The sequence below is a fragment of the Euphorbia lathyris genome, chromosome 3 (genome assembly GCF_963576675.1).
Source record: "Euphorbia lathyris chromosome 3, ddEupLath1.1, whole genome shotgun sequence".
Lineage (NCBI taxonomy): Eukaryota > Viridiplantae > Streptophyta > Magnoliopsida > Malpighiales > Euphorbiaceae > Euphorbia > Euphorbia lathyris.
This window is the reverse complement of record NC_088912.1, coordinates 60,279,969-60,305,542: the sequence shown is the minus strand read 5'-3', so window position 1 is coordinate 60,305,542 and position 25,574 is coordinate 60,279,969. Positions and strand designations below refer to the sequence as shown.

The 25,574-nt window shown below is 33.5% G+C and overlaps 2 protein-coding genes and 1 long non-coding RNA gene across 13 annotated transcripts; 1 reads left to right on the top strand and 2 right to left on the bottom strand.

The window, feature by feature from the left end:
* Positions 1 to 1,897: 1,897 nt before the first annotated feature.
* Positions 1,898 to 2,677, bottom strand: LOC136222336 (uncharacterized). Its single transcript, XM_066009990.1, has 2 exons — positions 2,574 to 2,677; positions 1,898 to 2,480 (listed from the first exon to the last, which is right to left on the bottom strand). The coding sequence occupies exons 1-2, from the start codon at positions 2,655 to 2,657 to the stop codon at positions 2,061 to 2,063; spliced, it is 504 nt and encodes a 167-aa protein (XP_065866062.1). The 5' UTR covers positions 2,658 to 2,677; the 3' UTR covers positions 1,898 to 2,060.
* Positions 2,678 to 3,867: 1,190 nt separating this feature from the next.
* Positions 3,868 to 9,005, bottom strand: LOC136222334 (uncharacterized). Of its 10 annotated transcripts, none has more exons than XM_066009988.1 (6): positions 8,472 to 9,005; positions 6,841 to 6,883; positions 4,876 to 4,925; positions 4,622 to 4,770; positions 4,403 to 4,523; positions 3,868 to 4,311 (listed from the first exon to the last, which is right to left on the bottom strand). In XM_066009988.1, the coding sequence occupies exons 4-6, from the start codon at positions 4,747 to 4,749 to the stop codon at positions 4,240 to 4,242; spliced, it is 321 nt and encodes a 106-aa protein (XP_065866060.1). In that variant the 5' UTR covers positions 4,750 to 4,770; positions 4,876 to 4,925; positions 6,841 to 6,883; positions 8,472 to 9,005; the 3' UTR covers positions 3,868 to 4,239. The 10 variants fall into 10 exon arrangements, with proteins under 10 accessions (XP_065866060.1, XP_065866061.1, XP_065866054.1 ...); XM_066009989.1 differs by having other exon boundaries at positions 8,607 to 9,005; XM_066009982.1 differs by adding an exon at positions 5,023 to 5,140 and having other exon boundaries at positions 4,622 to 4,925; positions 8,469 to 9,003.
* A 1,447-nt stretch (positions 9,006 to 10,452) lies between these two features.
* LOC136224913 (uncharacterized) lies at positions 10,453 to 14,417 on the top strand. Of its 2 annotated transcripts, none has more exons than XR_010686669.1 (6): positions 10,453 to 10,688; positions 10,846 to 10,954; positions 11,356 to 11,524; positions 11,628 to 12,028; positions 12,500 to 12,609; positions 14,136 to 14,417. It is a non-coding gene; the product is annotated as an uncharacterized lncRNA (long non-coding RNA). The 2 variants fall into 2 exon arrangements; XR_010686668.1 differs by having other exon boundaries at positions 10,454 to 10,688; positions 14,239 to 14,417.
* Positions 14,418 to 25,574: the final 11,157 nt, after the last annotated feature.

Sequence of the window (25,574 nt, the reverse complement as noted above, 5' to 3'; positions counted from 1 at the left end):
AGATTCGAGTGTTGAGGTCTCCTCTAATTATTGTTGTAGGAGTTGTAGTTGTTGGGGTTTTGATTATACCTCTGTTGTCCCCCAACATAGTTGACATTCTCCATCCCATCTCTAGCGAAAGGGTTTCCAGCTTGACAGTCCTTCCTATGGTGGTCGCCTCCATAATGCACACAAGTGGGAGGTTCACTAAACTTAGCCAACAAAACGTCCATCTTCTTGCTCAGCTCCGTTACAACCAGGTTCTGATCCTGATCTTCCACATTAAACACTCGTTGTGTCGAGGGACCAACAAGCTTCTCCTCTTGCCACTACACACTATTCCGAGCCAGCTCATTAATCATCTCATATGCCTCAGTCGTTGTTTTCCTGAACAAATCCCCACCTGTAGAGTCTATAGTAGCTCAGTTAGCAAGCGTCAAACCGTGATAGAAGACGCTTACCAACTGGTGTTTAGGAATATCATGATGAGGACACATGCACAAAATTTTTCTAAATCTGGTCCAGGATGCGTGGAGCGCCTCGTGCTCGATTTGGTGGAATGAAGTGATCTCACTTTTCAGCATCACCGTTTTTAAATGAGGGAAGTAGTAAGAGAGGAACTCCTTTTCTAATCTCGTCAATGTAGTAATCGACCCGGGCTCCAATGACCTCAGCTCCGTTACAACCAGGTTCTAATCCCGATCTTCTATAGCAAACACTCGCTGTCTCGAGAGGAACTCCTTAATCTATCTTTTCCTCATCTGATTTACTCTTGCAGATGTTCATTTCAGCTGCTAGAATAAGAATCTATTAGGGTTTTCAGACTTACCATTGAAAAGGTTGGATCTCTCGCTTAGGTACACTGATTTTACTGTATTCATTGTGAGATTCATTAATGAAAAAGCTTGGGTCTTTATCTTATAGGTGGGCAATATACTTCATGATGCTTTGTGAGTGATGCTGAGATGGGTAGATCTTGCTCTTTTTATTTTTCAAATATTATTAACAATAGGGATTATGAACTAATCTAATTCCCTTTTTATTTGAAAATAACATTTGTAGGGACAGTAAGAATGCTTATGTACACTAGAAGGTTGATTGAAGAGATGGTCAATCAGTTCATGCCTATAACATAGGAAGATTTCCTTAACTTATTACCATGAAAAAATAGTTTACCTACGACATAATGTCGTTGGTAATAATAAGATTTTTGCCGGTAATATAGGTTACCGACGACATACAAACGGAACTCGTGTCGTAGTCCAGATTGCTTGTTGGGAAAATGGTTACCGACGATAAAATCATTGTCGTTTGCATTAACGACAACATAGTCGTTTGTAAGTTGTAAGTGACTAGCCATAAGAATCAATCAATGTTGTTATTAGACATGACATATGTCGTTGTTAAACTTTCATTAACATATATGTTGTCGGTAATATTCATAGTGAATTTAGGGCCAAATTATTTGTCGCGAAAAATATCGTCAACTTTGTCGTTAGTGAACGGTTGGTAAATAATATTTGGCGCCAATTTAGAAATATATGTATCGTTTGTAAGTCGTCGGTAATTCTGTCGTTGCTAACATGTGTTGTCGGGAAGTCGTTTGTATGTGGTTTCTAAATTTAATCATATGGAAGTCGTTTGTAATACCGTCGTTGGTAATATGTATCATAAGTTTATAACAATGTTGTTGGTAAAACTACAATATATATATATATATATATATATATATATATATATATATTGTACCTGATAAATCATCAAATTTCATATTATATTAATTCTAAAACTAATAAATAATATCTCATGCAACAAAATAACAAAAATACTAACCAAGTCATCAAACTAATGAGATAATATATCCAAAATAATCACACAATATATCCAAAATTATTGCAATGTTCTAGTTTTTGGAGCTTTAAAGATTAGAGTTTTGAAAGTGATATAAACTATTCCAAAATCACAATCCTAATGTAGCAAAAAGATAGGACAATCAAGCTAGCAAGAAACATATTCCAAAATCACAATCCTAATACAATAAAAAAAATAAGATAATCAAGCTAGCAAGAAGTAATAAGTTACTATGGCTGAGGAGGTAGACGCGGCCTACTCTCAGAACATTGTGCCGTCTGATTTGTAGAAAGATTAGGAACCATCTCCCGAATCAATTCTTTAAATCGTTCGTCATTACGATTAATTTGTTCATCATTACGATTATTTAACTGTTGGCATAACTGAGTTAGTTTTTCCTGTATGGAGCCATATTTTTCTTTCAACTCTCCAACTTCTTGCTCTAATTGAGGAGTATATTCAACAGGTGGTGGAGGTGCAGAAGCACCGTCGCTGATATTGCTATATAAACAAGCCACTAATCCAATACCATATATTCTATCTTTTCTTTTTCCAGTTGTAGCCTCTATGAAAATTTGGCTCTCATCTAACTCCTCCTCACTATCATCTTGCTCCTCCAAACGTTGTTGACCTAAAGCAACAACACGTTCCTATATACATTAAAATTTCATTAGTTAATTTACCATACAAAAACATATGCACAAGTATATCATGAAAATATTAATGTTTATGTTATCACTCACATTAACTTGACGTGCTTTATCATCCACAAGTGTTTGGCTATCCTTCTTTAGGGTGTGAGTCTTTACAAAAACCTCATGCAACATAGGTTCTCGACCCAATTCTGTTGCCTACAAAAAAAATAGAAACTTTTGTTGAATATAGGACAGAAAGAATTTCAATTATTCAACTTTTGTTTCAATTTAACCATAAAACCCATTCATACAAAATCACAACAGGGGCACCATTTTTATTTCAATTTAAGAAAAAAAAAAAAAAAAAAGGAACAAAACAAAGAAAGTATCAACTCTCTGAAAGCAAGGAAGCTTATTGTTTTGTAGTAAATGACCATAAATTGATATACTTCACCGTGTATTTCCTTATATATGTGGGACCTAAAACTTTTATTACTTAGTGTCTCTTGGGATTTACAAATCATGCTCATGATATAGGACGTGGAAAAGCTACTAAGTGAGAAAAGGTCTTAATTATGCACCAAAAAAAAAGAAACACACTACTGATTTGACTCAAGAAAATCTGGTTTTGAAGCTCAAGCGTTATCATATAAATCTCGTGCCTAAATAGATTCAATTCTCGAGATGTTACTTTTTCAATCTAATGTCTAAATATATTCAATTCTCGAGATTTTACTTTCTCTAACATCAAAATATCTATAATTTCATCAATGAATAAGAATATAGTATATGTTATCTATCATAATACTAAAGTAAGCAATCAATTTCATGTAATTAAAGTCGTACATTTTTTAACCCCATTGGCTACAACTAGCAAAAGAAAACTCAATCATAATTAAAGTCGTACTATGGGGAAATGTTGTCCATAGCATATTTTGCTTGGTTAAGTGGAGACGAAAACTCAATCATAAATACTCAACCTTCTCCACATAGCTTGACAGTTTAGATCCTGCTAGCCACTCAATCAAAGTGATATGTTCACATTCATTATTGAACCCTATTGGCTACAACTAGCAGAAGAATAAAAACATTCAGCTAGGCGATTCCTATGAAGAGATTGATAATTGAAGACCATGTGCTTACAAGTAGAGATGGAAAACAATTTGGGTGAAGTTTAAAAAAATATTTGTTCATTCCCATAGTTGTGCTTGTCTAATTCCTGAAATCATATATATGTTGGATTAATACAACTCTCTTCCTATGCATTTGGTCAAAAAAGTCATTATCCTTAGCACATTAGCACTCATTATCGATACAACTCTAAAATAAAAATATTCTTAAAGCCCACCAAGAAAGAAGACAAGCACAAGATAATAAGAAAAAAGTCACTGTACTTAGCACATTAGCATGTAAGCACTCATTGGAGAATTATTAAGAAAATAACAATTTAGAAGAATCAGAGTATTCACAACAACAGTAGGGATATAAAAAAAAGTAGTGACAAGACTCATTTCAATATGAATGTTAATGGCTATGATTATGAATTTAGACTAGTTACAATTCTCCTCGCATGTTCAGCATAAGGAATAGAGCCTCCATTGTGGCATGAAGGACCAACCTCGTTCTTTCCTCCTTTTTTGTTTTTTGAATTCCTTTGTGATTTGAGGAGAAATTCTAGACTGGTGAAGTACTTCTGCCATTCATCCCAAATATTTTGTGGCACGAAGGGAAGTTTTTGCCTCTTTGCATTAGCAGAATATACCATATCCTTATATCAGGCATTTGCTATCTTATCCCATGCAATCTTGACTAATTCTTCCATGACCTCATCCCAATAATATCTTTTCTGAAGAAATATTAAATGAAATACAAAGCTTAAGAGCTCATACAATGTAATCCAAACAATATGTACCTTAAATGAATTCATAATTTCATACCCTGAATTCTTCAAAGTAGATTTTTTTTGTTTCTACCGTTACTTCCGTCCAACGAGAACCAGATGCATCAACTCTATGCTCAAATATTTTTCGGATGGATCGAGAACAAGAGGGCCATAACCTGAAACATTAAACATAATTAATAGAAAATAACAAAAAAATATAACAGAAATATAGAAGAAGAAAAAATCAAATACATTAAACCGATGAAATACTTACCCATCACCAATAACTCGAATGACTTGGCGTCCATTAACAGTTCTTTTAGGATTAAGAGATGCATACATATTCGGTCTTGCATGATTTGTAGCCCCACTTGCAACCTCAATTACAGCCCCACTTGCCATGTTAACACCTCCATTTGAAATCTGTGATTCTATTGTATTATGCCCAGCACTTATTTATACAACAGGTTCAACTACAACATGCATTTCATCGTTACCAACACTTGTATCTTTTGTAGATGTAATTACATTTGCAGTTTCTCGAATTTGTTTTCTTCCACCATTTCTTCCACCAGTGCCTATGAAGCAAAGCAAGTGAAGTGACAAGAATATAATTAAGAGGAATTGAAACAGTAGAATGATTTTCAAATATATATTAATTTTTGTAAGTCATACCATGTGCAGATGTCCCCTTAATATATGCCTTTAGGTTTTATGTTATGTAGCCATCTATGTGTCTCACTTTTTTTAGCAATCAAACCATCTTTTGTCTCATTCATCAACCAAAGTCCCCCTGTCCCATATATTGTAGACTTAATCAATCTAGGCTTAACATGACTTAAAGCTAACTCCATCCAACTATTCTTTTATAGAGTTTCAAACCTTTTTTTCCTTGTATATATATTGTTCTGCATTTGTAGATAAAATAATTTGGCATTTTAGTTGTAAAAAATTCATGTACAACTAATTGACAGAATTTGCATTACATATTAGAAAAAAAAATCATGCATTACATATTAGAAAAAGATAAAGAAAATGAATTTGACTTTGCTGATAGAAGATGACAGATTTGTTGATACCAATTGACATGTAATCGACATACTACTTAACAAAATTTAGTAAGTCAACATATTATCTCAAGTAAAAATCTATAATTTATAGGCTTCGTGTCAAGAAAGTTAATAAATTAATATGCCTCATAGCAATTAAGAATCGAACTGAAAAAATCGGACTCTATAATAGATTTGAGCATGGACTAGTTTAGTTCAAAAATCGAACCGAAAAGCTGTAGTAAAACATACTTTATTTTTTTGGAAATGAATAGAACCAAACTGCAGATAGTAGTAATGAGAATGTTAAAACTCCAACCTCTCTACCTGCTAGGAATTTTCTGCTTCTTCTCAAAACTAAATGCATAGGAAAACTGCAATTTTTATAATCGGAGTTATATTTTTTTCATGTGGGATAGAATAGCAGCTCAATACAAAGATGATATAATAGAAAAGACTCATTTGTGCACTGGAAAACGTACATTAAATATCCATGGCCAAAAACAAACTGAGATGTAAAGAAGTAAGGGGCGAAATGAAGAAGGTGATAAAATATAGTAACTTGGTTCCTGGTCAGGTCAGAAAGGTAGCGGTTTCCGGTCATGTAGTTATCAACAAAGGTCAAGCATTGGGAAGGAATGTTTTCCCACTAACCTGCATTAGAGCCTCCAGCTATCAAAATAATGATAGTTGCAATGATGCTTAGGCATTTAGATGACAAATTGAGAAATGGTCATGTTTACCAAGTTTAAGAGCACTAGTAGGGAAGGAATAACCATTAGATAGAATTAGTTATTACAAATGGATATGGATATGATCCTGCTTCTTTTATATCAAATAATAGATATGCTTCAATGATATATTGCCAATTTTTAGTAATTTTACCCTTAACATCTAAATTGGTGCGATTTTACCCTTAACGTTGGAAGCTAAGAGCAATTTGATGAATAATTTCTCCAATTGACCCAACTTGTTAATGTTAGGGGTAAAATTGCTCTCGGATGCTAACGTTAAGGGTACAATTGCACCATTTTAGACGTTAAAGGTAAAATTGCTTCTAGGTGTAAACTTTAGGGGTATTTTTGCACCTTATCCCTTTTATTAATAACAACTTGACCAACAAAAGAAAAATAAAAGAGAAAAGCAGAACATTGAAACAACAAATTATTTGTTGGATTAAGGAAAACTAACAACTAATAAGTAAACAAACTTCTCTCAAGAGAATAACTAATTGAACTTAACAACAAAGTGAATCGTTCCTTCACTTAAGGCTCAAGCATATATGAAACTTACTCTATAAAATGAGAGGTTATCATAGGTATTTTAGGAACTAATCCATATAAGGAACAAAGAATTATAGTAAATTCCAATCTTTGCATTCAAAATTATTAATTCAGACAACTGTAGAAAATGCAGAAATTGATTTGTAATTTTTTTATAGTACCTTGCAATTGATTTCTCCAATAGATAAACCACAAACTATGCACCTAGAAGGGAAACAATGAGTTAGTAAATTTTAAAAGATATTATTTTGAATATGAAAAGGGAAAACTAAACTCATATAAAGCATGGTTTCCATTTATGATAATATGCATCTTTAGCAAGGGAATTATCAAATGTGTACATGAATGCTTCAAAAGTATTCTCAATTACAAACAAACAAGGAACCATCTTGCTTATACACAAAAAAATCATGGATAAAAGAGTTTCAAAACTTTTTTCCATATATACATATTGTTCTGCATTTGTAGATAAAATAATTTGGCCAGTTGACTTTTTTAGTGAAGTTAAAGAGATAATAATACAATAAGCCAAATGAAATAGGTCCAGATGAATAAGCATTTCATATACAATTACTGTTTTCTTGGTGACACTGTAATGAGCTAATCATGAGGAGGTGGCACTAAGGTACAAGACCCAATAGCGACCCTAAGAGTTATCGATAGAAACAGAAATGTACCGAATCCCATTTCGAAAATGGGAAAAGTGTTTGTATTACCATCAAAATTGCCATACTCAGGAATTCCAAGTCCATTAGAAGGAAATGAGAGAAAAACAGAAGTCAAATAAAAAGAATTGATAGACATATACAATGTGAGTGTGATCACATCCTAACCATGTTTCAATTTCAATCAGCAATGTAACAATAAACCATTTTGGTCATCACGACAAACTCAGACTATGGTTTGTGCTCAGGTTATGGGAAATTATGTAGCTATTACAGTGGGGGGATCCAATGGCCATTTTGAACTGAATGTTTTCAAGCCTATGATTGCCAGTAATCTCTTGCATTCAGTAAGATTGCTTGGGGATGCATCTGCTTCCTTCGAGAAGAACTGTGTGAGGGGAATTCAAGCTAACAGGGAAAAAATTTCTAAATTACTCCATGAGTCACTAATGCTCGTAACGTCCTTGAATCCTAAAATTGGATATGACAACGTTGCAGCTGTTGCAAAGCTTGCTCACAAGGAGGGACGTAGTTTAAAGAAAGCTATCTGGCTCCTTAAATATGTGAAGCAATCCTCACCCTTTAAGATACATTTTGGGGTGAGTTTGTTTACACCTCGCAAAAGGAGGATCTTCTTAGAAAGAAAGAAAAGGAATGGTCATGCTTCAATTAATTGGAGTGCAGAGTCAGCCTCCACTAATACTATGTTTTGAACTAGGCAATGAATTAATCCAACTCTAACGCACAAACACATTACTTATAATGGGATCCTACTTAAACTTAAATTTGCTTCATGACTCACCCAATTCATTCTAAATTCACATGGATCCACCTTGGAAAGAAAGGCATAAACCGCAAGACATGAAACAAATTGAAGTTTAAATAATCAAAGATGCTTAAATGTATCGATTCTTTTATTTCATATTCTCCCCTTAATCTCACAAAATGAATTCTATTTATTCTAATCTTATCCTATATGAACAGAACCATCTTTAAGGTATCATACTCTAGTCTAGATAACCAACACAATGAATGCTCAAGTCAAAACCATTTTTCTAAACCATTTCAGAATCCATGAAAGTATAATGCTATAATACCCAAATTATCATATGTTCAATACCAACTACCTAGTTAGATCATAAAAGTTAAAACTCAGAGTTGCAAAAACAGAAGACTGCAGATTCATCACATTAAGAGATCCAACATCCAAACCATAGAACTTCAATTCCTCAAGTAAATGATATCAATAGAAACCACCAAACTCAATCAACGGAGTAGTTGCCATCAATGTTATTCATATCACTGTCCATATCGCCAAGGTCTCTATTTGCCCCAAATCAATTTTCTGTTAGACGATTTCTGAGTTTGTTGAGGATGATGACCTAGTCAGTATCTCGCCCTCCCTTCTCTTTAGCTTAGTTCTAGAAGGTTAAGAGATTACATGGTTTTGAGGAGCAGTGTCAGTCAGATTGAAAGAAGCTAGAAATTGGGGGGAAATGCGAAGTAAAGATTGGGAGTATGTGAGAAATTGAAGCTAGAAGATGAGAAATCCAGAACTAAGTGAGCGGCGTATTGAGAGGGGATGTTCCCATCTCTTCTGATTAGGGTAAAATGGTTGTAGTTAAGTGAAATTTGTTAGAGGGAAAGTTTGGGATATAAGCCGGAGAGGAAAGGAGGAAATTTGGGTATTTTATTTTATTCTTTATTTTTTTATTAGTAATTTATTTATATTTTGAGTGATAATTTAGTAATAAAAAATTAAAATAGTTTTTTTTTATAATTTTCAAATAAATATTTTGTTTGTATGTCGTTGGTATGTTCTGTGTACTATCAACGACATGTCATTTCCACCTAATGTTATTAGTATTTCCAACGTTATGTCGTTGGTAACTTATGTCGTATGTAAGTCCTTTGCATTTTCTGAGTATTTTCTTTTATTGTGTTAATTGAATAATTTATTATGTAAGTAGCAAGTATGTTATTGCTATTATCAACGACATTTGTGTCGTTGGTAAAATGTCATTGGTATGCTGTTATTTTCTTGTAGATATGTGATTGAATATTATCTTATTGAGTATGTGCATAAACCTTGTATGTAAGCTTGTATGAATATGTATGTGCATAAAAGTTGTATATAAGATTGTATGAATATTGGTATGAACTGACTAGTAAAGGGTTGTGTATGGAGCTTTCATGTGAGTTGTATTGTTATGAACTGATTTCGTTTGTATACCTTAATCAGAGATGGATATGTAAGAACTGAACTTGCATGTATGAAGCATAGTCATATAGTGAAGGGTTGTATATGAATCATAGTGGGTTATATTGGTATGAACTGATTTCACTTGTATACCTTAACCAGACATGAATATGCAGTGAAGGGTTGTGTATGAAGCATAGTCATATAGTTGTGTATGAAGCATAGTCATATAATGAAGGGTTGTGTATGAAGCATAGTCATATACTAAGCATAGTAAAGGGATATAACTGTTTTATTCACTTGAATAAGTATGCTGCAACTAAATTGGGTTATGTATGAAGCATAGTAATATAGTGAATGGTTATGTATGAAGTCATATATGCACAAGTTAGACAAAACAAGTTAGCTGATTATTATGATCTAGTTTCATTCACTTGAATAAGTATGCTGCAACTAAATAAAGAGTCATATATCTTCTAGTGTGACTTGAATAAGTATGCTGCAACTAAATTGGGTATGTGTATGAAGTTTGCATGTGAGTTATATTGTTATGAACTGATTTCGTTTGTATACCTTAACCAGACATGAGTATGTAGTGAAGGGTCATGTACGAAGCATACACTATGCCATTTTTCTTTTCACATGACACAAGATACATGACACACATTTGTTTTCGTGTCGTTTGATATTTTTTCGTGACAGTATTTTAAAATTCTGTCATCTGAAGGCTTGATTAAAAATGCGCTCGATTCTCATGTGACGCTACGATTATAGTCTTCTATCATCGCAAAGAAACGCGATTTTGATTGAAAAGTCACTTAACCATCAGATGACACTTATCAAATTGAACTGTCATTGTTGCAAGTAAACAAAAATCTAATATTTTCTAACTTTCACGGGCGGAGCAAAAAGTATAAAAAATTCAACGCACGCCTAAAACTCCAAATATACGATATCTTCAATGTAAACCTCATTCGCCTTCCATCTCTCCTCTCTATCAATTTCTTCAGGCTATGGGTTTATGTTTGACGTGACCACGGTACCAGGTAGTGATGGCAGTTCGAGCAACGCCAGACCTTCTTCTTCCGCCAAGAAACCTAAGCGATCTGAAATCAAAAGTGGAACGTTGCTCTTTAGGCCTGAGGTTTGTTCCTAGACCTCTAATACCTTTTCCATTTAGCTATGTTGGTGGTATGACCATGCTTTTTTAAAACCCTAACCTTAATTTATTGAATTTGGGGGTTTTGTTTATAATTATTGTTGATTGATTTCTCCATATGTTAATTGTTTCATTTGTACAGTTAGTTCCTTGATTCGTATGGAACATTGAATTTTTTCTATTGGTGATTGGTCTTTGATGGCTCTCAACATTTGCTCTACCTCTTTCTCAACCCCTCCTACCAATTGCAGGTACTCTCCATTGATTTTGTTTTGTTTGTGGTTTTACAGTTGATTGTGATATTAAGATTGTGCATATGTTTTCAGAGAGCTTCTAAGTGTTAGAACTAAAAAGTGATAGATATTTGATAGTTTCATTGGCCAAGCCTCATTTCATAGTTGAAATAAGAGTAGGAATAATTTTGGACTGGTCTTTTTGAGGAGGAGATACATGAACTACTTTTGAATTTTTCTTATGCTGGAGCTAATATTGTGAGACTTAAAGGAGGGGATCCTGTAGTGAGGGTATTTGATTATTCTTGATTTTAAAAGAAAGATGTTCATCCTTCTTGATAAATGATGAATATATTGATACATAGTATGCATTGTTTGAGATTGTCATTCCTTTTTATGATACAAAATAAATTGTTCAGGTCTCAAATCTAGGCTTTGGATGTATGGGGGCTTAGTGGTGGTTACAATGCCCCTGTCTCTGAAGAGGATGGAATTACAATCCTAAAGGAAGCATTCAATAGAGGAATTACGTTTTTTGACACTTCTGATATTTATGGACCTCATACTAATGAACTCTTACTTGGCAAGGTTAGTCCCAAAATTCTATACATTTTATGATGTTCAATGTTTTATCCCAATTTTTGTTATCCTTCTTGGCAAGGTTCGCTCTTTGATCCTCAGTTTCGTACAGGTATATTTCACGGTGGTTCTGATTTTTCAAGCTGCGCACCTTTTGTTTCACAACCAATAGAGAGGAGAGAGATACCCATAGAGGTGAAGGATGGTAGTGACGTGTCCAGCCATTATGGTCATGCTCCAATGATTGAGGATGTAACTGGAACTGAACATGCACAAGACCCAGGTATTTGTGGTACTGTTATAATCGATGAGGATGATGATGATTTTCCGACTGAGTTAACTGGAATGGATGCGCCACGGAAAGAGCAGAGGGTTGATGGTTCTGGTGGTAGTTCGTGCAATAGAAATACTACTCCTAGTGTTCCTGAATTTAATAATCCACCAGATTATGGCAATGATATAGAAGAAGAAATGGTTAGAGCTGCTATAGAGGCCTAAAAGCTAGAGGCTGAGGTGAGCTAACCTAGAAAATTTATTTGTTGTGTGCAAAGCATGAGATTATAATGTTTACTATTATGTGTATGCTGCTGCATAAATGTTGTTATAATAAAATGTTCAATATACCTGTGGGTATCAGACTCCGCTAGTTGTCTTGGTTTTGTAGTAGAAGGTAAACTTTAGAAGTAAATCTCATAATGTACTTCAATTGAATGATCTTAGCCATTTTCATTTTCCTTAGAGATCCGCTTTTATACTTGCATGCTCAAGTGGAACCCTTGAGCTTTCTTTTTCAATCTGTAAGTTTCATAATTTTAAATCATGCAAACCTACAATTTAAAGCATTAGGAAACCCATGTTCTTTTGGAGAGGGATGTTATTTTCTTCCTGTTGTATACCTCCTCCTTCCCAACCCTGCACAAGAAGAAAGGTATTACTTCATTGGTGCTGTGCTTACATGTTCAATTAACTTTGTAATGAATCCAGGCAATGGAATGAGAGAAAGCATTGTTGGAGCTGAGGGGAAAAGTTGGAGCATCAGAAACGGGGGGTTCCAAGTCTGAGGAAGTGGAACTAGGCACAACAGTGATGCCAAGGTATTTATCTCTATTTGCTGCTCAATATGATGTGCATTTCTTGTTGTCACCTACTTGTTGTGGAATTCTTCTACCATGATGGCCATGGAGAAGGATAATACATATGTGTTTTAGGTTAAGTTAACGATTATGGGAGGTATGAAATGTGACAAATTTCTTTGGATGTGGTTTAGGGTGAGGACTGGGACCTTATCTATTCCCATAGGTGAAATGAACTCAAGGCATGAAAATTATGCAAAGATTGTTAGATAGAAAAAGGCCGGCACTAATTTCTTTCCTAAACTTTAGCTCTAACTAATGTTATTTGGAATCATATTCGGATACTAATTTATCAGACAATTTCAAGAGTCCATGGCTCCAAATTTTCCATGGAATTCTTCTACTAATTTGAAGCGAAACATGTCATATGGTGCTCCATATGAAATGAAGAGTTGGAAGAAAATTCTAACCTGAAATAAGTCCAGCACAAAGTTGCCTCTATTTCTATCAAAGGTCCATATTTAGAAACATCAACATTTTGTAACAAAGTCATTAACTTGTTGTATTGCTCTCCGGGGTAAGAAAATTTTCTAGTGCCATTTCAGAATCTTCTAGTTGCCTCTCATGTTGTAATACCAGATTGAAAATCCTATTGTTATCATCTATTTTCAGAACATTTATTAGGCCTATTTTAGTTTAATTTTATCTATTTTAGTTGCCTATTTTAGTCATTCGGGTTCTTGTGAGGAATACCATTATAGCATTTCTGTCGTCCCATTGAAAACTAGTTTGAATCTTCATTTTAATCTTAGTTACTCCACTACTGTTCTTTGTGACTATGTGTGCTCATTTCGTTTATCAAGTGCCAAATGTTTAATATATAGGATTTATGCATTTTTTTAAGGATTTGATAAAACATTTAATATATAGGAGTTATGAAGCTATTTCATTTTGTAAATGCAACTGGTTGAAAGTAGTGATTTATTCACCAAATGTGTCCCTAAATTTACCCATGTTATTATCTTTTTAATTTCTCATTGATTAGTGACTCCTATGTCTTTTACCATAGGAAGTATGTTCAACATTGTTGCAGTGAGAAAAGATATCACTTGTGAGATTTGTCTTCTAAGTAATGCTGACCTGACAATATATTTGTTTCTCTAGTGTTTTGAAGTTGATTTTTAGTAGGGGTGTCAAAAGACTCATCGTTCTATCGTGTCATAATCATGCTATGACTTGTTTCAAAGACAATTGATCTTCTTATGGCAAACGATTAGAAGAAAGTTCAATATTTTTCCTTTCCCTAAATGTAGATGCTTTTTATCTCTTATTTCAAAAATTATCATTCGGTAATCTAATAACTTGAACTGCGGCTTCTCGAAGTGTTCAAGTCAATAAAATATGTTGGAGTGAATATAGCTAATGTGTTATACTCTCTCTTGGATGCTCCCTTGCTTAATTTGAGACTATTATTAGTGTAGTGAACTTCATAAATTGGTAAGCTAGAGAACTAACTTTTGATAATCTGTTGAATCACTTCATATAAGAATTCAGCAGCTCTTGTGATCCTGTTAGCGCAGGTGGCGTGGTCTTGCATGAGTTATGGAAGTCCTCATAAAATGGACAACTCAAGTGTATTTTATGTTGCAGGGAGCAAAAGGATGGAAGGAAACATGCAAAGAATGGGCATAACAAGTCAGGAGATTCAAGGTTTAGGTGTTTAGGCTTCTTATATAGTTAAATGTTAGTTTTGTGATGAGAAACCCTTGGTTAGGATTGTGATCTTCACATATGTACAAGTTTATTGTAATATATAAAGGTTATTTGCACATTATTTGCAATCTACTTCAGTTATATATACAGGTTCATGGAAGAGGTAAAAACCAAAAAAACAATGACAAAATTCTTATAAGAAAATGGCATCTTACTTTCTATCTAATGATACAAAACTGATAACAAACTGCCATACTAATTATGTTCCAACGACGGAATTTAATACAAATTATATCATGTGAATTAAGTTATGATGACAGTCGAGAAAACAAAAACGGTCATAACATTAACATAACACCTCCATTTTAACTTAATATTTTGACAGATTATTTAAAAATGGTGTCATGAGAACATATATTCTGTGACATTTGTTATTAGATAATCCGTATATAAATAGTGGTCAGATGACAGGTCGCTATTTGGTCACTGCCATGTGAGGCTATTACGGATGACAGAACGTGACTGTCATCTGAAGCATCAACAGACGACAGCGAGCCCCGTGACAGTTTTATATCTTGCGGGATGACGGTTTTTAACCGTCGCCTGAAGGGTTTTTTGGCATAGTGATAGTCACATAGTGAAGGGTTGTGTATGCAGCATAGTCATATATGAAGCATAGTAAATGGATATATGAGGTATTTCTCAACAACTTCTTCTTTCCTAGGAAATGGCTCCTCAACGAGGGGCTGTATTAGCAGTGTATATATATATATATGCCACAACAGCTACAAAATGCATAGACTATTTAGATCACAAACATAATTAAATGTTTATCAAATAATAACTAGATAAATTGTGGCAAATCTAACTATGGCAGTGGGATAGGCAGGGCGAGAAAGGAGATGGGGAAGAGAAATCACCCCCCGAAGAGCCACATTAAGATGATAGATCCGAGTCCGAAGTAAAACTGAGAATAGGAAGATAGTTTGATTAGTGTGTGTATATATATATGCAATATCATGTAGGGTCATATATATTAATGAGATAAGTTGTTATTACTATTGGAGGTCTGTATGGGAACTCCAAAGAGTAACGGATTTAGATTTGAAATACACCCCCTTCATAGGAGGTGTAATTGGGGCCTCTTATCTTTACTCCCCATTGTAATATGTTTTCATCCAGAGGACCTGTTAGCATCAGAGAGCAGAAGCATCATTACATGTAGAAAGATGAAATCAGGAAGAAAGAAGAAAATATGGATTGATAGTAATACCTTCGATGGCAATAAGCCACCCTGGGTTCTCCTAGTACAATCTGCATAGGTCCAATAAGACTAATCTCTCAACACGTCCAAGGGAAGCCATTACACATTATAAGTTTTCTGGGTCTGAATGTATAAAATGTTGTAGAACTGAACGAGTAAAAAGGCTTAATATTTATATTGGTTTGAGAGTGGCTAAGTGAAAGGTCGTGGAAGGGGAAAGGGTAGTGCGTTTAGGGTTTTGTGAAATGATGTTTGTGTATTAATGACATGCTTTTGGTTTTGCAGATATCAAGACTTGGGGATTATAGGCCTAATAATGACTTTAAGATATGAAGATACATCAAGATCGATTTTGTTTCCTATTGGATATGTATTGCTTATTTTTTTGATATTACATTCAGAAATTTATTTGTATAAATGTAAACAGATTGTGAGCATTGGTCTCCAATTAATTTAAAACCATTGATATACAAAATTTCATGTTCATTTGAGTGTGTTTCATTATTCAGATAAAAACCATAAATTCATTCGAAGATGAAGCAAAGAGCCACATTTAATTTAAAAAAATGTCATTTAAACAATAATAGGAAGATACAAAAATAAACGAATCTGCCATCTGAAAACAAATCCATTGACATAATTGATTAAGACCTACGCCATCTGAAACAAGCTACAACGATAAAAATTATGATACAAACTGTCATCGTAAATACCAACATGCCAAATTCCTATATATCTCCTTGACGTTTTTAATTATTAGGATATCATGCAATGACCTTGTAGGTGACGGTAATAATAAATAAGTGGTCATCGTAACACGCGTAATATGACAACCTATAAATAGGCCTATGTCATCTGGCGTGCCTTCACATGACAGAATCCAACCGTCATCTGAATGTCCATCAGACAACAACTAGCCCGCAACAGTTTTATTTCTTGTAGGACGACAGTTTTGGACCATCGTCAGAAGGGATTTTCGGTGTAGTGAGCATACTTATTCAAGTGAATAAAACATATATCCCTTTACTATGCTTCCTATATGACTATGCTTCATACACAACCCTTCACTATATGACTATCCTTCATACACAACCCTTCACTACATATTCATGTTTGGTTAAGGTATACAAGCGAAATCAGTTCTTACCAACATAACCCACTATGATTCATATATAACCCTTCACTACATGCTTCATACATGCAAGTTCAGCTCTTATATACCCTTGTCTGATTAAGGTATACAAACGAAATCCGTTCATAACAATATAATTCACATGCAAGCTTCATACACATACCCAATTTAGTTACAGCATACTTATTCAAGTCACGCCAGAAGATATATGACCCTTTATTTAGTTACAGCGTGCTTATTCAAGTGAATGATAACTAGATCATGATATACGACTTCATACACAACCTTTTACTAGTCAGTTCATACCAATATTCATACAAGCTTATATACAAGCTTTATGCACATTGATGCGCGTTTTACGTATACGTGCATGTGAAGGCAAGTGTACCTTAGTCGTGTATCAAGTAATAAAGTGAAAGTAGAGTATCGTTCCCACGAGGATGGTGATTATAAGTACTAATCTCTTTGCTTACTATCTATTATTTAAACAACCAAAATGTAGAGTTTGTTGGACAACCAAGCTAAGACTTAAGCAAGAAATGAAATAAAAATTACACAAATTAAGTGAGAGATTACTTATAATAAAAGAAACTAAGACTTCTAGCTTCACTTAACCTCTTTGCTTGGTAATAACACTTAACCTCTTTTAAGTTGTTTTATCCTTTTTAAGATGGCGATTTTTCTTATTAACTAATAGTTCTCGAGATCGGTTCTAAACTCTCGACTAATTACTTTCCCTTGGTCCGGCTCAAGTAATTAATCAAGAGAAGCATTAAGTTTTCTTATTTCCAAACCTTCGATTTATTACTTTCCCTTGGTCCGGCTCAAGTAATAAATCTAAGATTTGTAACAAGATTAAATCTAAACCTTTTTAACCTACTTTACCTTGGTCCGACTAAAGTGATTACTTAAGATTCAAGAAAAACCGCTCGAGTAATTAGTTCTAAACTTTCGATTAATTACTTTCCCTTGGTCCGGCTCAAGTAATTAATCCAAAGAAGCATTAAGTTTTCTTATTTCCAAACCTTCGATTTATTACTTTCCCTTGGTCCGGCTCAAGTAATAAATTAAAGATTTGTAATAAGATTCATGAAAAACCTTGGAAAACAAATAAGCCACACTAAATGGTCATTAGGTCCAACTTATGAATTTCGATTAATCAATTTAATCACGGTCAATATAAACGATTAATTATATCCAAGTAGAGAGTTGGCCCATCTCCTACAAGCATTAAGAATCATAAGTTAGTTCTCCAAAAGGAGAAAGATAACTTAAATAGGTTAAGCGTAATTACCACATAATTAAGGTTAAGATCCACTTTTAGCCTTAGTTAAGAGGGGTTTAGCCCATCATTAGATTAAAACACATTTTAGAAAGATAGATAATAGAGTTCATATTAATAAAAAGAGATTAAAGTTTAGAAGAAACCGTAGTGACGATTACCGAACGAACTTCTTCGGTAACTTGAAACTTACTTTTATTAGATGAACTTTTGCACAAACAACACTCTAACAACAATAAGAACAACACAAACAACTGATTCTTAAGGATAAGAATCAACAAAATAACATTATAGAGGGAAGAATTAAGCCTAAGCTTGGTGTGTCTTCAAATGGCACCCAAGGCCTCCTTTTATAGTAAAATGGTACACAAAATTCCAAAGACCAAGTCATCCTTATGGCCTCCCACTCCTTATCATCTGAATTTAGCATTTAAGAGAGCATGGGGGAAGATTTTAATAATTTAGGATTTGAAATGTCAAAGGAATCTTAGGCTTCAACATATTCATCAACTTTGGATAATTTTCTGGGCCTGATGCACTTCGAATTTGGAGATGATTATTATTAGACATTTGTTCATCTTTCTCTTAGCTTTCCAACGCATTTTGAATTGCCTCAATCCGAGTCCGTATGAGGGAGATAAGTTGAAAATACGACAATGTGTCAAATCTGTCCTAGTGTGAACAATTGGACTTTATTTTACAGCACCTATCCGCGACGAAGTGCACGCTGGGTGTCACTAAAACTCCTTTTTCTGGTCCCTTTTACTCTCGAGTTGCCGCCTTAAGCCCCGACTTGGTTATTTGTGCCGAAAACCTTGTGAAAGTGCCTAGAAAACACACAAATTGGCTTAGATACATAAAATGAAGAAAATATACAAAAACCATTATTAAAATGGTATAAAATAACTAGTAATTAAATACTAAAAATGCTATAAATTACGACGATAACACACATACATATTCATACAAGCCTACATACAAGCTTCATGTACATACTCAATAAGATAACATTCAATCACATATATATACTCAATGAGTTAAAGAAATCTTCCCATGTTATAGGCATGAACTGATTGACCATCTCTTCAATCAATCTTCCTATGTACATAAGCATTCTTATTATCCCTACAAAAATTATTTTCCAATAAAAAAGGAATCAGATCAGTTCATAATCCTTATTGTTAATAATATTTGCAAATAAAAAGAACAAGATCTACCTATCTCAACATCACTCACAATAGAATCACGAAGTATATTTCCCACCTGTAAGATAAAGACCCACCCTTTTCATTAGTGATTCTCACAATGAATATAGTAAAATTAGTGTATCTAAGCGAGAAATCTAACATTTTCAATGGTAAGTTTGAAAACTAATAGATCCTTATTCCAGCAGCTGAAATCCAAATCCGCAAGAGTAAATCTGATGAGGAAAATATAGATTAAGGAACAATGAAACTCTAATACATCGAGGAACGAAGTAAATATGGCATACCATTACCATGTTTCGATCTCAGTCCTAGTGATTTGCATGTAGAAAGCCACCACAGAGATAGGCAAAGAGAGTGATGAGAGAGCTGAAGCCTGAGCTAAAGGCGAAACCTAATTTAGTCTCTAGGTTATGGTTTATATATGAGCTGAAATTTTAGTTAAACGTTTTGAGTGCCTTAAATTTGGGATTCGTTTTAGTTGGCAGCGTAAGTGAAATTTCATTTGCCGCTTTTTTGTTTTCTGAATACCATGACGGTCATATATCACACGTGTCATCTGATGGTTACGTTCGTTTTTTAAGATGACAGAATTATGTAATCGTAAGCCATATGTGAGCTGAGTTGGTTTACAGTTAAGCTTTCAGATGACATAATTTTCATATATTGTCACGAAAAAAAATTAGATGATACGAAAACAAATGCCTGTCATATATCTTATGTGATGTGAAAGGGAAATAGCATAGTGTCTTTTTTGTAACAATATGGAAATGGTGAACACTATGATTGTCAAAATCGGACCAATAAAAAAATTAAAAAATACAAAGAATGAAAGGTTAGAGGTTTAACTAGAACTTTAACTGAGATTCTAAAAATAATATAAAATACTTTTATTTTCATTTAATCATCTAACATAAAAAAATATTGATAATATTAATAAAAATTCTACTAATATTTTAAAATATCAAATCAATAAATTTAACATAATAAATTATAATTGGGGAGGTCATGGGTTCGAATCACACAGAAGGGAGTGTTGATTTTTCTTTCTTATTTAATGTAAGCGCATTGTGCGCAAATTTTTTTTATAAATTATAATTATAATAAAATTTAATATATAAATTTAAAATATATATTTTTAACTAAATAGTTATTATTATTATTAATATATTTATAATTAAACTTGAATTATCTAATTTATTAGATTTTTTTTGGTAGGGAAAAGCAAGTAAAGACAAAACAAACACCACAACAAATTAACTCGGAATTAGCCTAGGAAAGCTAACCCCCACAATATCTTCAAAAAGCAAAGATAACAGGTAATCAGGAGGAGAAGAGAAAATAGAGACGCCCAAAGCCCTCTCATGGCCCTCAGCAGCAAGCTGATCTGCCACCCGATTCTGCTCCCTGAAAACATGGCAAAAGTTGATAGAATCGAAAGAGGAGCAAATCCTTCTAATTGCTTTAACTAAATTCTGGCTCCCTAAACACAGAATCCTTTTATCAGAAATCATCTTGACTCTTTCGAGATTGTTTGACTCCACTACAGTCTCCTAATCCCCAGATCCTCTACCACCCTAAGCCCATAAAAGATACCCCAAAGCTCAGCAATAAAAGAGGAGCCCAAACCTATATATTCATAAAATAAAATAAATATTAAAATTTAAATATGAATTAAATTTTATTAATATTAAAAATAAAAAATAAAAAATCTTTTTAAAAATATTTATTGATGTTATGAATAAATTGATGGATGTCCATAAGTATAACCATTGTAACTCCTCGTTCTTTAATGTTGTAACTCTTCATTCATTAAGGTTGTAACTCTGTATTCCTTAATGTTTGTAACTCCATAATTTATGTTCTTATGTAACTTATATATTCATAAGCCTATAAATATAGGTTTTTTTCATGTAATAGAGTACAAGCAAAAGGACAAGTGAAATACAAGAATACACTTACTCTCTCTATTGTTCTTATTCCATTGCATATTATCTTCCTTGTTTTATAACATGTTATCAGCACGAGTTTGCTCGTTCGGTTAATTCCAACGTGAATTTGTTCAACCGATTAATCCTGGCATGAACTTTCTCATTCGACTTATCTCTACTCAGATTTATTCATCCATTTAATCCCAGATAAGTTCTAAATCAATCTTTAATTTGTTTTATATTATAATCTTGTTTCTAATACACTTATTTGTATTGTACTTTAGTCATATCAAATCTTACAGATGTGAATATCTAAATTGTTAAAGATCCATTTGTGTTTTAGAAATTTTTAAAAGAAAGATATGACCACCAGAAGTTAGTTTTATTATCAAAAGCTTGTTATGCATTATGATGAAATTAAGATTGCAAGATTTTAAATCAGTACAGAATATAATTCTGCAGTTTTTAAGATTACATCTCAATTAAAATTATGTAGAGATGATGTTACCAATGAAATTATGTTAGAAAAAACTTTCTATACTTTTTATGCATTTGATATGCTCCTGCAGCAGCAATCTAAAGAGAAAGACTTCAAAAAGTATTCTAAATTAATTTCTCTTCTGCTTGTAGCAGAACAAAATAATGAGTTTTTAATGAAAAAGACGAGTGGCGTCCTACTAGATGAATTGCATTCCCAGAAGTGAATGCAACGCCGTACGATAATGAAAATAATAACCGTGGATGTGGTCGCGGTCATGGACGTAATCTTCATCATGGTTATATTAATAAAAATATAGATGCCCACCAGTAGTGGAAAAATCAAATTGATAAATTTGATAGAAATAATAATTAATAAAAGTCAGAATTCAAATGGAAATTGGTCACATACCTGTCGTACGTCAAAGCATCTGGTTTTACTATACCAAGCATCTGGTTTTACTATATCAACCTCCTAAAGAGATTCTTATATATAATGTACTATCTTATAACAGAAATTTAGTTGAAGGCTCCAGCAAAGCCAATATAGTCTTACCAAGAGAAACAAAGTTTATTATGAATAATTTATTATTTTCCACAAAGTCTCACAGAAATTTGGTAAACTTCAAAGATATTCATAGAAAAGGATATCATATTGAGACTGTAAGTGAAGGAAATCAAGAATTTCTTTATGTTATAAATATAATTTCATAAAAGATATATGGACTAGAAAAAAATAATACTTTATAATCTAGTTTATGTTACACATTTATTAACGTAATTGAAGCAAATCTTATTGGAAACCAGGAGTTCATAGATTTTGATACTTATAAGATTTGACATGATAGACATGGTCATCCTGTCGTGGTTCTGTAATGATGAGAACAATTATAGAAAATGCACATAGGCATCCATTGAAGAACCAGAAGATTATTCAAAACAATGAATATTTTTGTGTTGCTTGTTCGCAAGGAAAATTAATTATAAGGCCCTCGAAGGGTAAGATTGGAATTGAATCACCGACATTTTTACAACGCCTTGAAGGCAATATATATGGACCATTTAGGTATTTTATGGTTTTAATTGATGCTTCTACTCGATGATCATATATTATCATCACGCAATATAGATTTTGCAACATTACTTGCTCAAATGATTAGATTAAGAACACGGTTTTTTGATTATCCAATTAAGACAATTCGTATTGATAATGTCGCTGAATTCACATCCCAAACATTTAACAATTATTGTATATCAATTGGGATAACTATTGAACATCCTGTAGCCTATGTTCATACACAAAATGGTCTAACAGAATCATTTATTAAATGTCTGCAATTAATCGCTAAACCATTACTCATGCGAACTAATCTTCCTACATGTGTATGGGGATATGCAATTTTACATACAACATCACTTGTATGTATTAGACCAACAAGCTATCATGAGTACTCCCCATTACAATTAGCTTTTGGTCATGAGCTCAATATTTCTCATCTAAGAGTTTTTGGATGTGCAGTATATGTTCATATTGCTCCATCACATCGTACAAAGATGGGACTTAAAGGAGATTAGGAATTTATGTTAGATATGAATCTCCCTTAATAATTAAATATCTTGAGCATTAACAGGAGATATATTTACTGCACATTTTGCAGATTATCATTTTAATGAATCCACATTCCCTAAATTAGGGGGAGAAAATAAAAATGTGGAAAAGACAATAATATGGTTTAGGTGTCAGGCCTCGCCCAGTGAGCCCGGGGGTAGACACCGTTGACGATAATGTTGTGATTGGCGCCAAAAGCAACCAATCTAGGAATCAAGCTACTCGGCAGGACCGGAGCTCGGAGTATGGAAGAGTCGCCACCCACGAATGGGAAATGAACATTGATTCCTTGCGGGAGACCGGTGTGGGTTCGGGAAATTGGGTACGAGCCGAGAAGGCTAGATCCTTTCCAGAGAAAGGCTACTAGGCACTTCGACATCACCCGGTTCTGAACCACCGGCCTCCTACTTAACACCTTAGGCGCTAACGGACTAATCGTATATTTCTTTAAGTTTAAAATTCATTTGAAACCTTTTCTTTCTTGTTTTGAAAACCGTTTTGAGCATATATTATTGAAAGCCATTTTATTAAAGAATCACCCCTTTTATAAATTAATATATATTAGAAGGAGGAGAGAAGAAGATGAATAAATCTAAAGATTACAACATATGAATATTTTCCTAAGCTATATACATCAAGTCTAAGCTAATTTCTCTCCCCAAATTCATTTATTTACATGGTTCGTGCCTTAATCGTCGTTGGAACGATTTAGGCACGTTTTAAAACCCCATTGATTTACATGCTTCCGCTTAAGTAAGCCGTTGGAACGACTTAAGAACTTTGAAACGTGAAGTAAAAATTCATTGAATAAAAATATGGTTAGACATACAAGTCATTTATTTTGTACAAAATCCTTTTTAATAGAACTCGACTTAAAAACTCCATTATTCACCGAAAATACCTTTAATTACAATGTTCGCCTAACCCGTCGTTGGAACGGATTAAGGTTTCAAAACGTGACATTTTTAGAAGACATTTTAAGGTAACTAAAATTAAAAACCTTTTAATTACATTTTGAAGGCTTTTGCATGTCCTTAATTTAAATGGCCAAATTAGAAAACTCCATTTTTTGGACTTAGTTCCCCCATTTCCCCCTTTGATTTAATCCCCACTTACTACTTTAACCAATGCCCATATAATTACAACATTTAACACTCCCAATCCAAAAAAACAACCTAACCTAATATACCTAACATATATACATAGATATAGAGAAGATAAAATAGAATATAAATATAATATAGATATAAGGTTTAATAAATGGGTTGATAATATATATACATATAGATAGTCAAATGAAAATAAAGAGTAAATAAGAATATACATCTTGTCAAAAAAAAAAAAGAATATATATATATATGCCATGAATTAGGCTAGGTAATACAAAATTTAATTAAACAACTAGTTATATATGTAAATATAAATTAGATAATATATATATGTGATAAAATGGAGGTTTATAAAACCAATGGATAAAGGTAAAGTTACCAAATTGATCCTTACTTTAATAAAAGAATTAGAAAAAGATCCAAAATGATAAATATCAGAGTTAGTCCTTTAAAGTTTCTAATTTACAAAAAACATTAGATCTAATCTATTCTATCATTTTGATCCCCGAACTACCCAAATCGGGTCATAGTTTATAACGGAGAATCCCAAAACGACGTTTTCTATTTTAAAACATTAATTAAAACTTTTCTAAAACACGGATCTACAATATTTTAGCCCCGAACTACCCTTAAACCGGGTCACGATTCGTATTGGAACTTAAACAAGGTTTTCTAATTTAAAATCAAAACCAAATATTTATTTAATACAAAACAGAAATTTAAATAAATAAATACGAATAAATAAATAAATGTGATAACTAAAATAAATAAATAGAAATGAAATAAATAATTTAAACGAGTCTAGTCATCGGATAATACCTCTTAATCGGTATTGACAGTCAAATTCCGGTTGATTCCACGAGTTAAGGTTTTTTGTTTTTGTATTTTTATCCAATTTTTAATTTTAATTTTTGTCCAAAGCTTCCTATTTTAGAAAAATAATTTTTTGCCAAAAATCCTTTTTTCCCAAAATTTCCCCCCTTCTCTTTTGCCTTGGGATCCATGCCTTTTTTATAGGCACAGATTCCTAGGTTGGACGTACGCCCAACGTTGGCTGGGCGTGCACCCAACTTCCACCAAGGGCGGGCCTAGCCCCGCTGGGCGTCTTGCCCAGCGTTTCGCCCAACGATGGTTGGGCGTCCCGCCCAGGGGCCGCGCTCGGTGCCTGCGGCAACGCCCCGGCCGTGGGGTGTCGCGCCTAGCGTTAGCTGGGCAACGCTCCCTCCGCGGGGCGTCACGCTGGCATCCGCTCGGACGAGGTTTT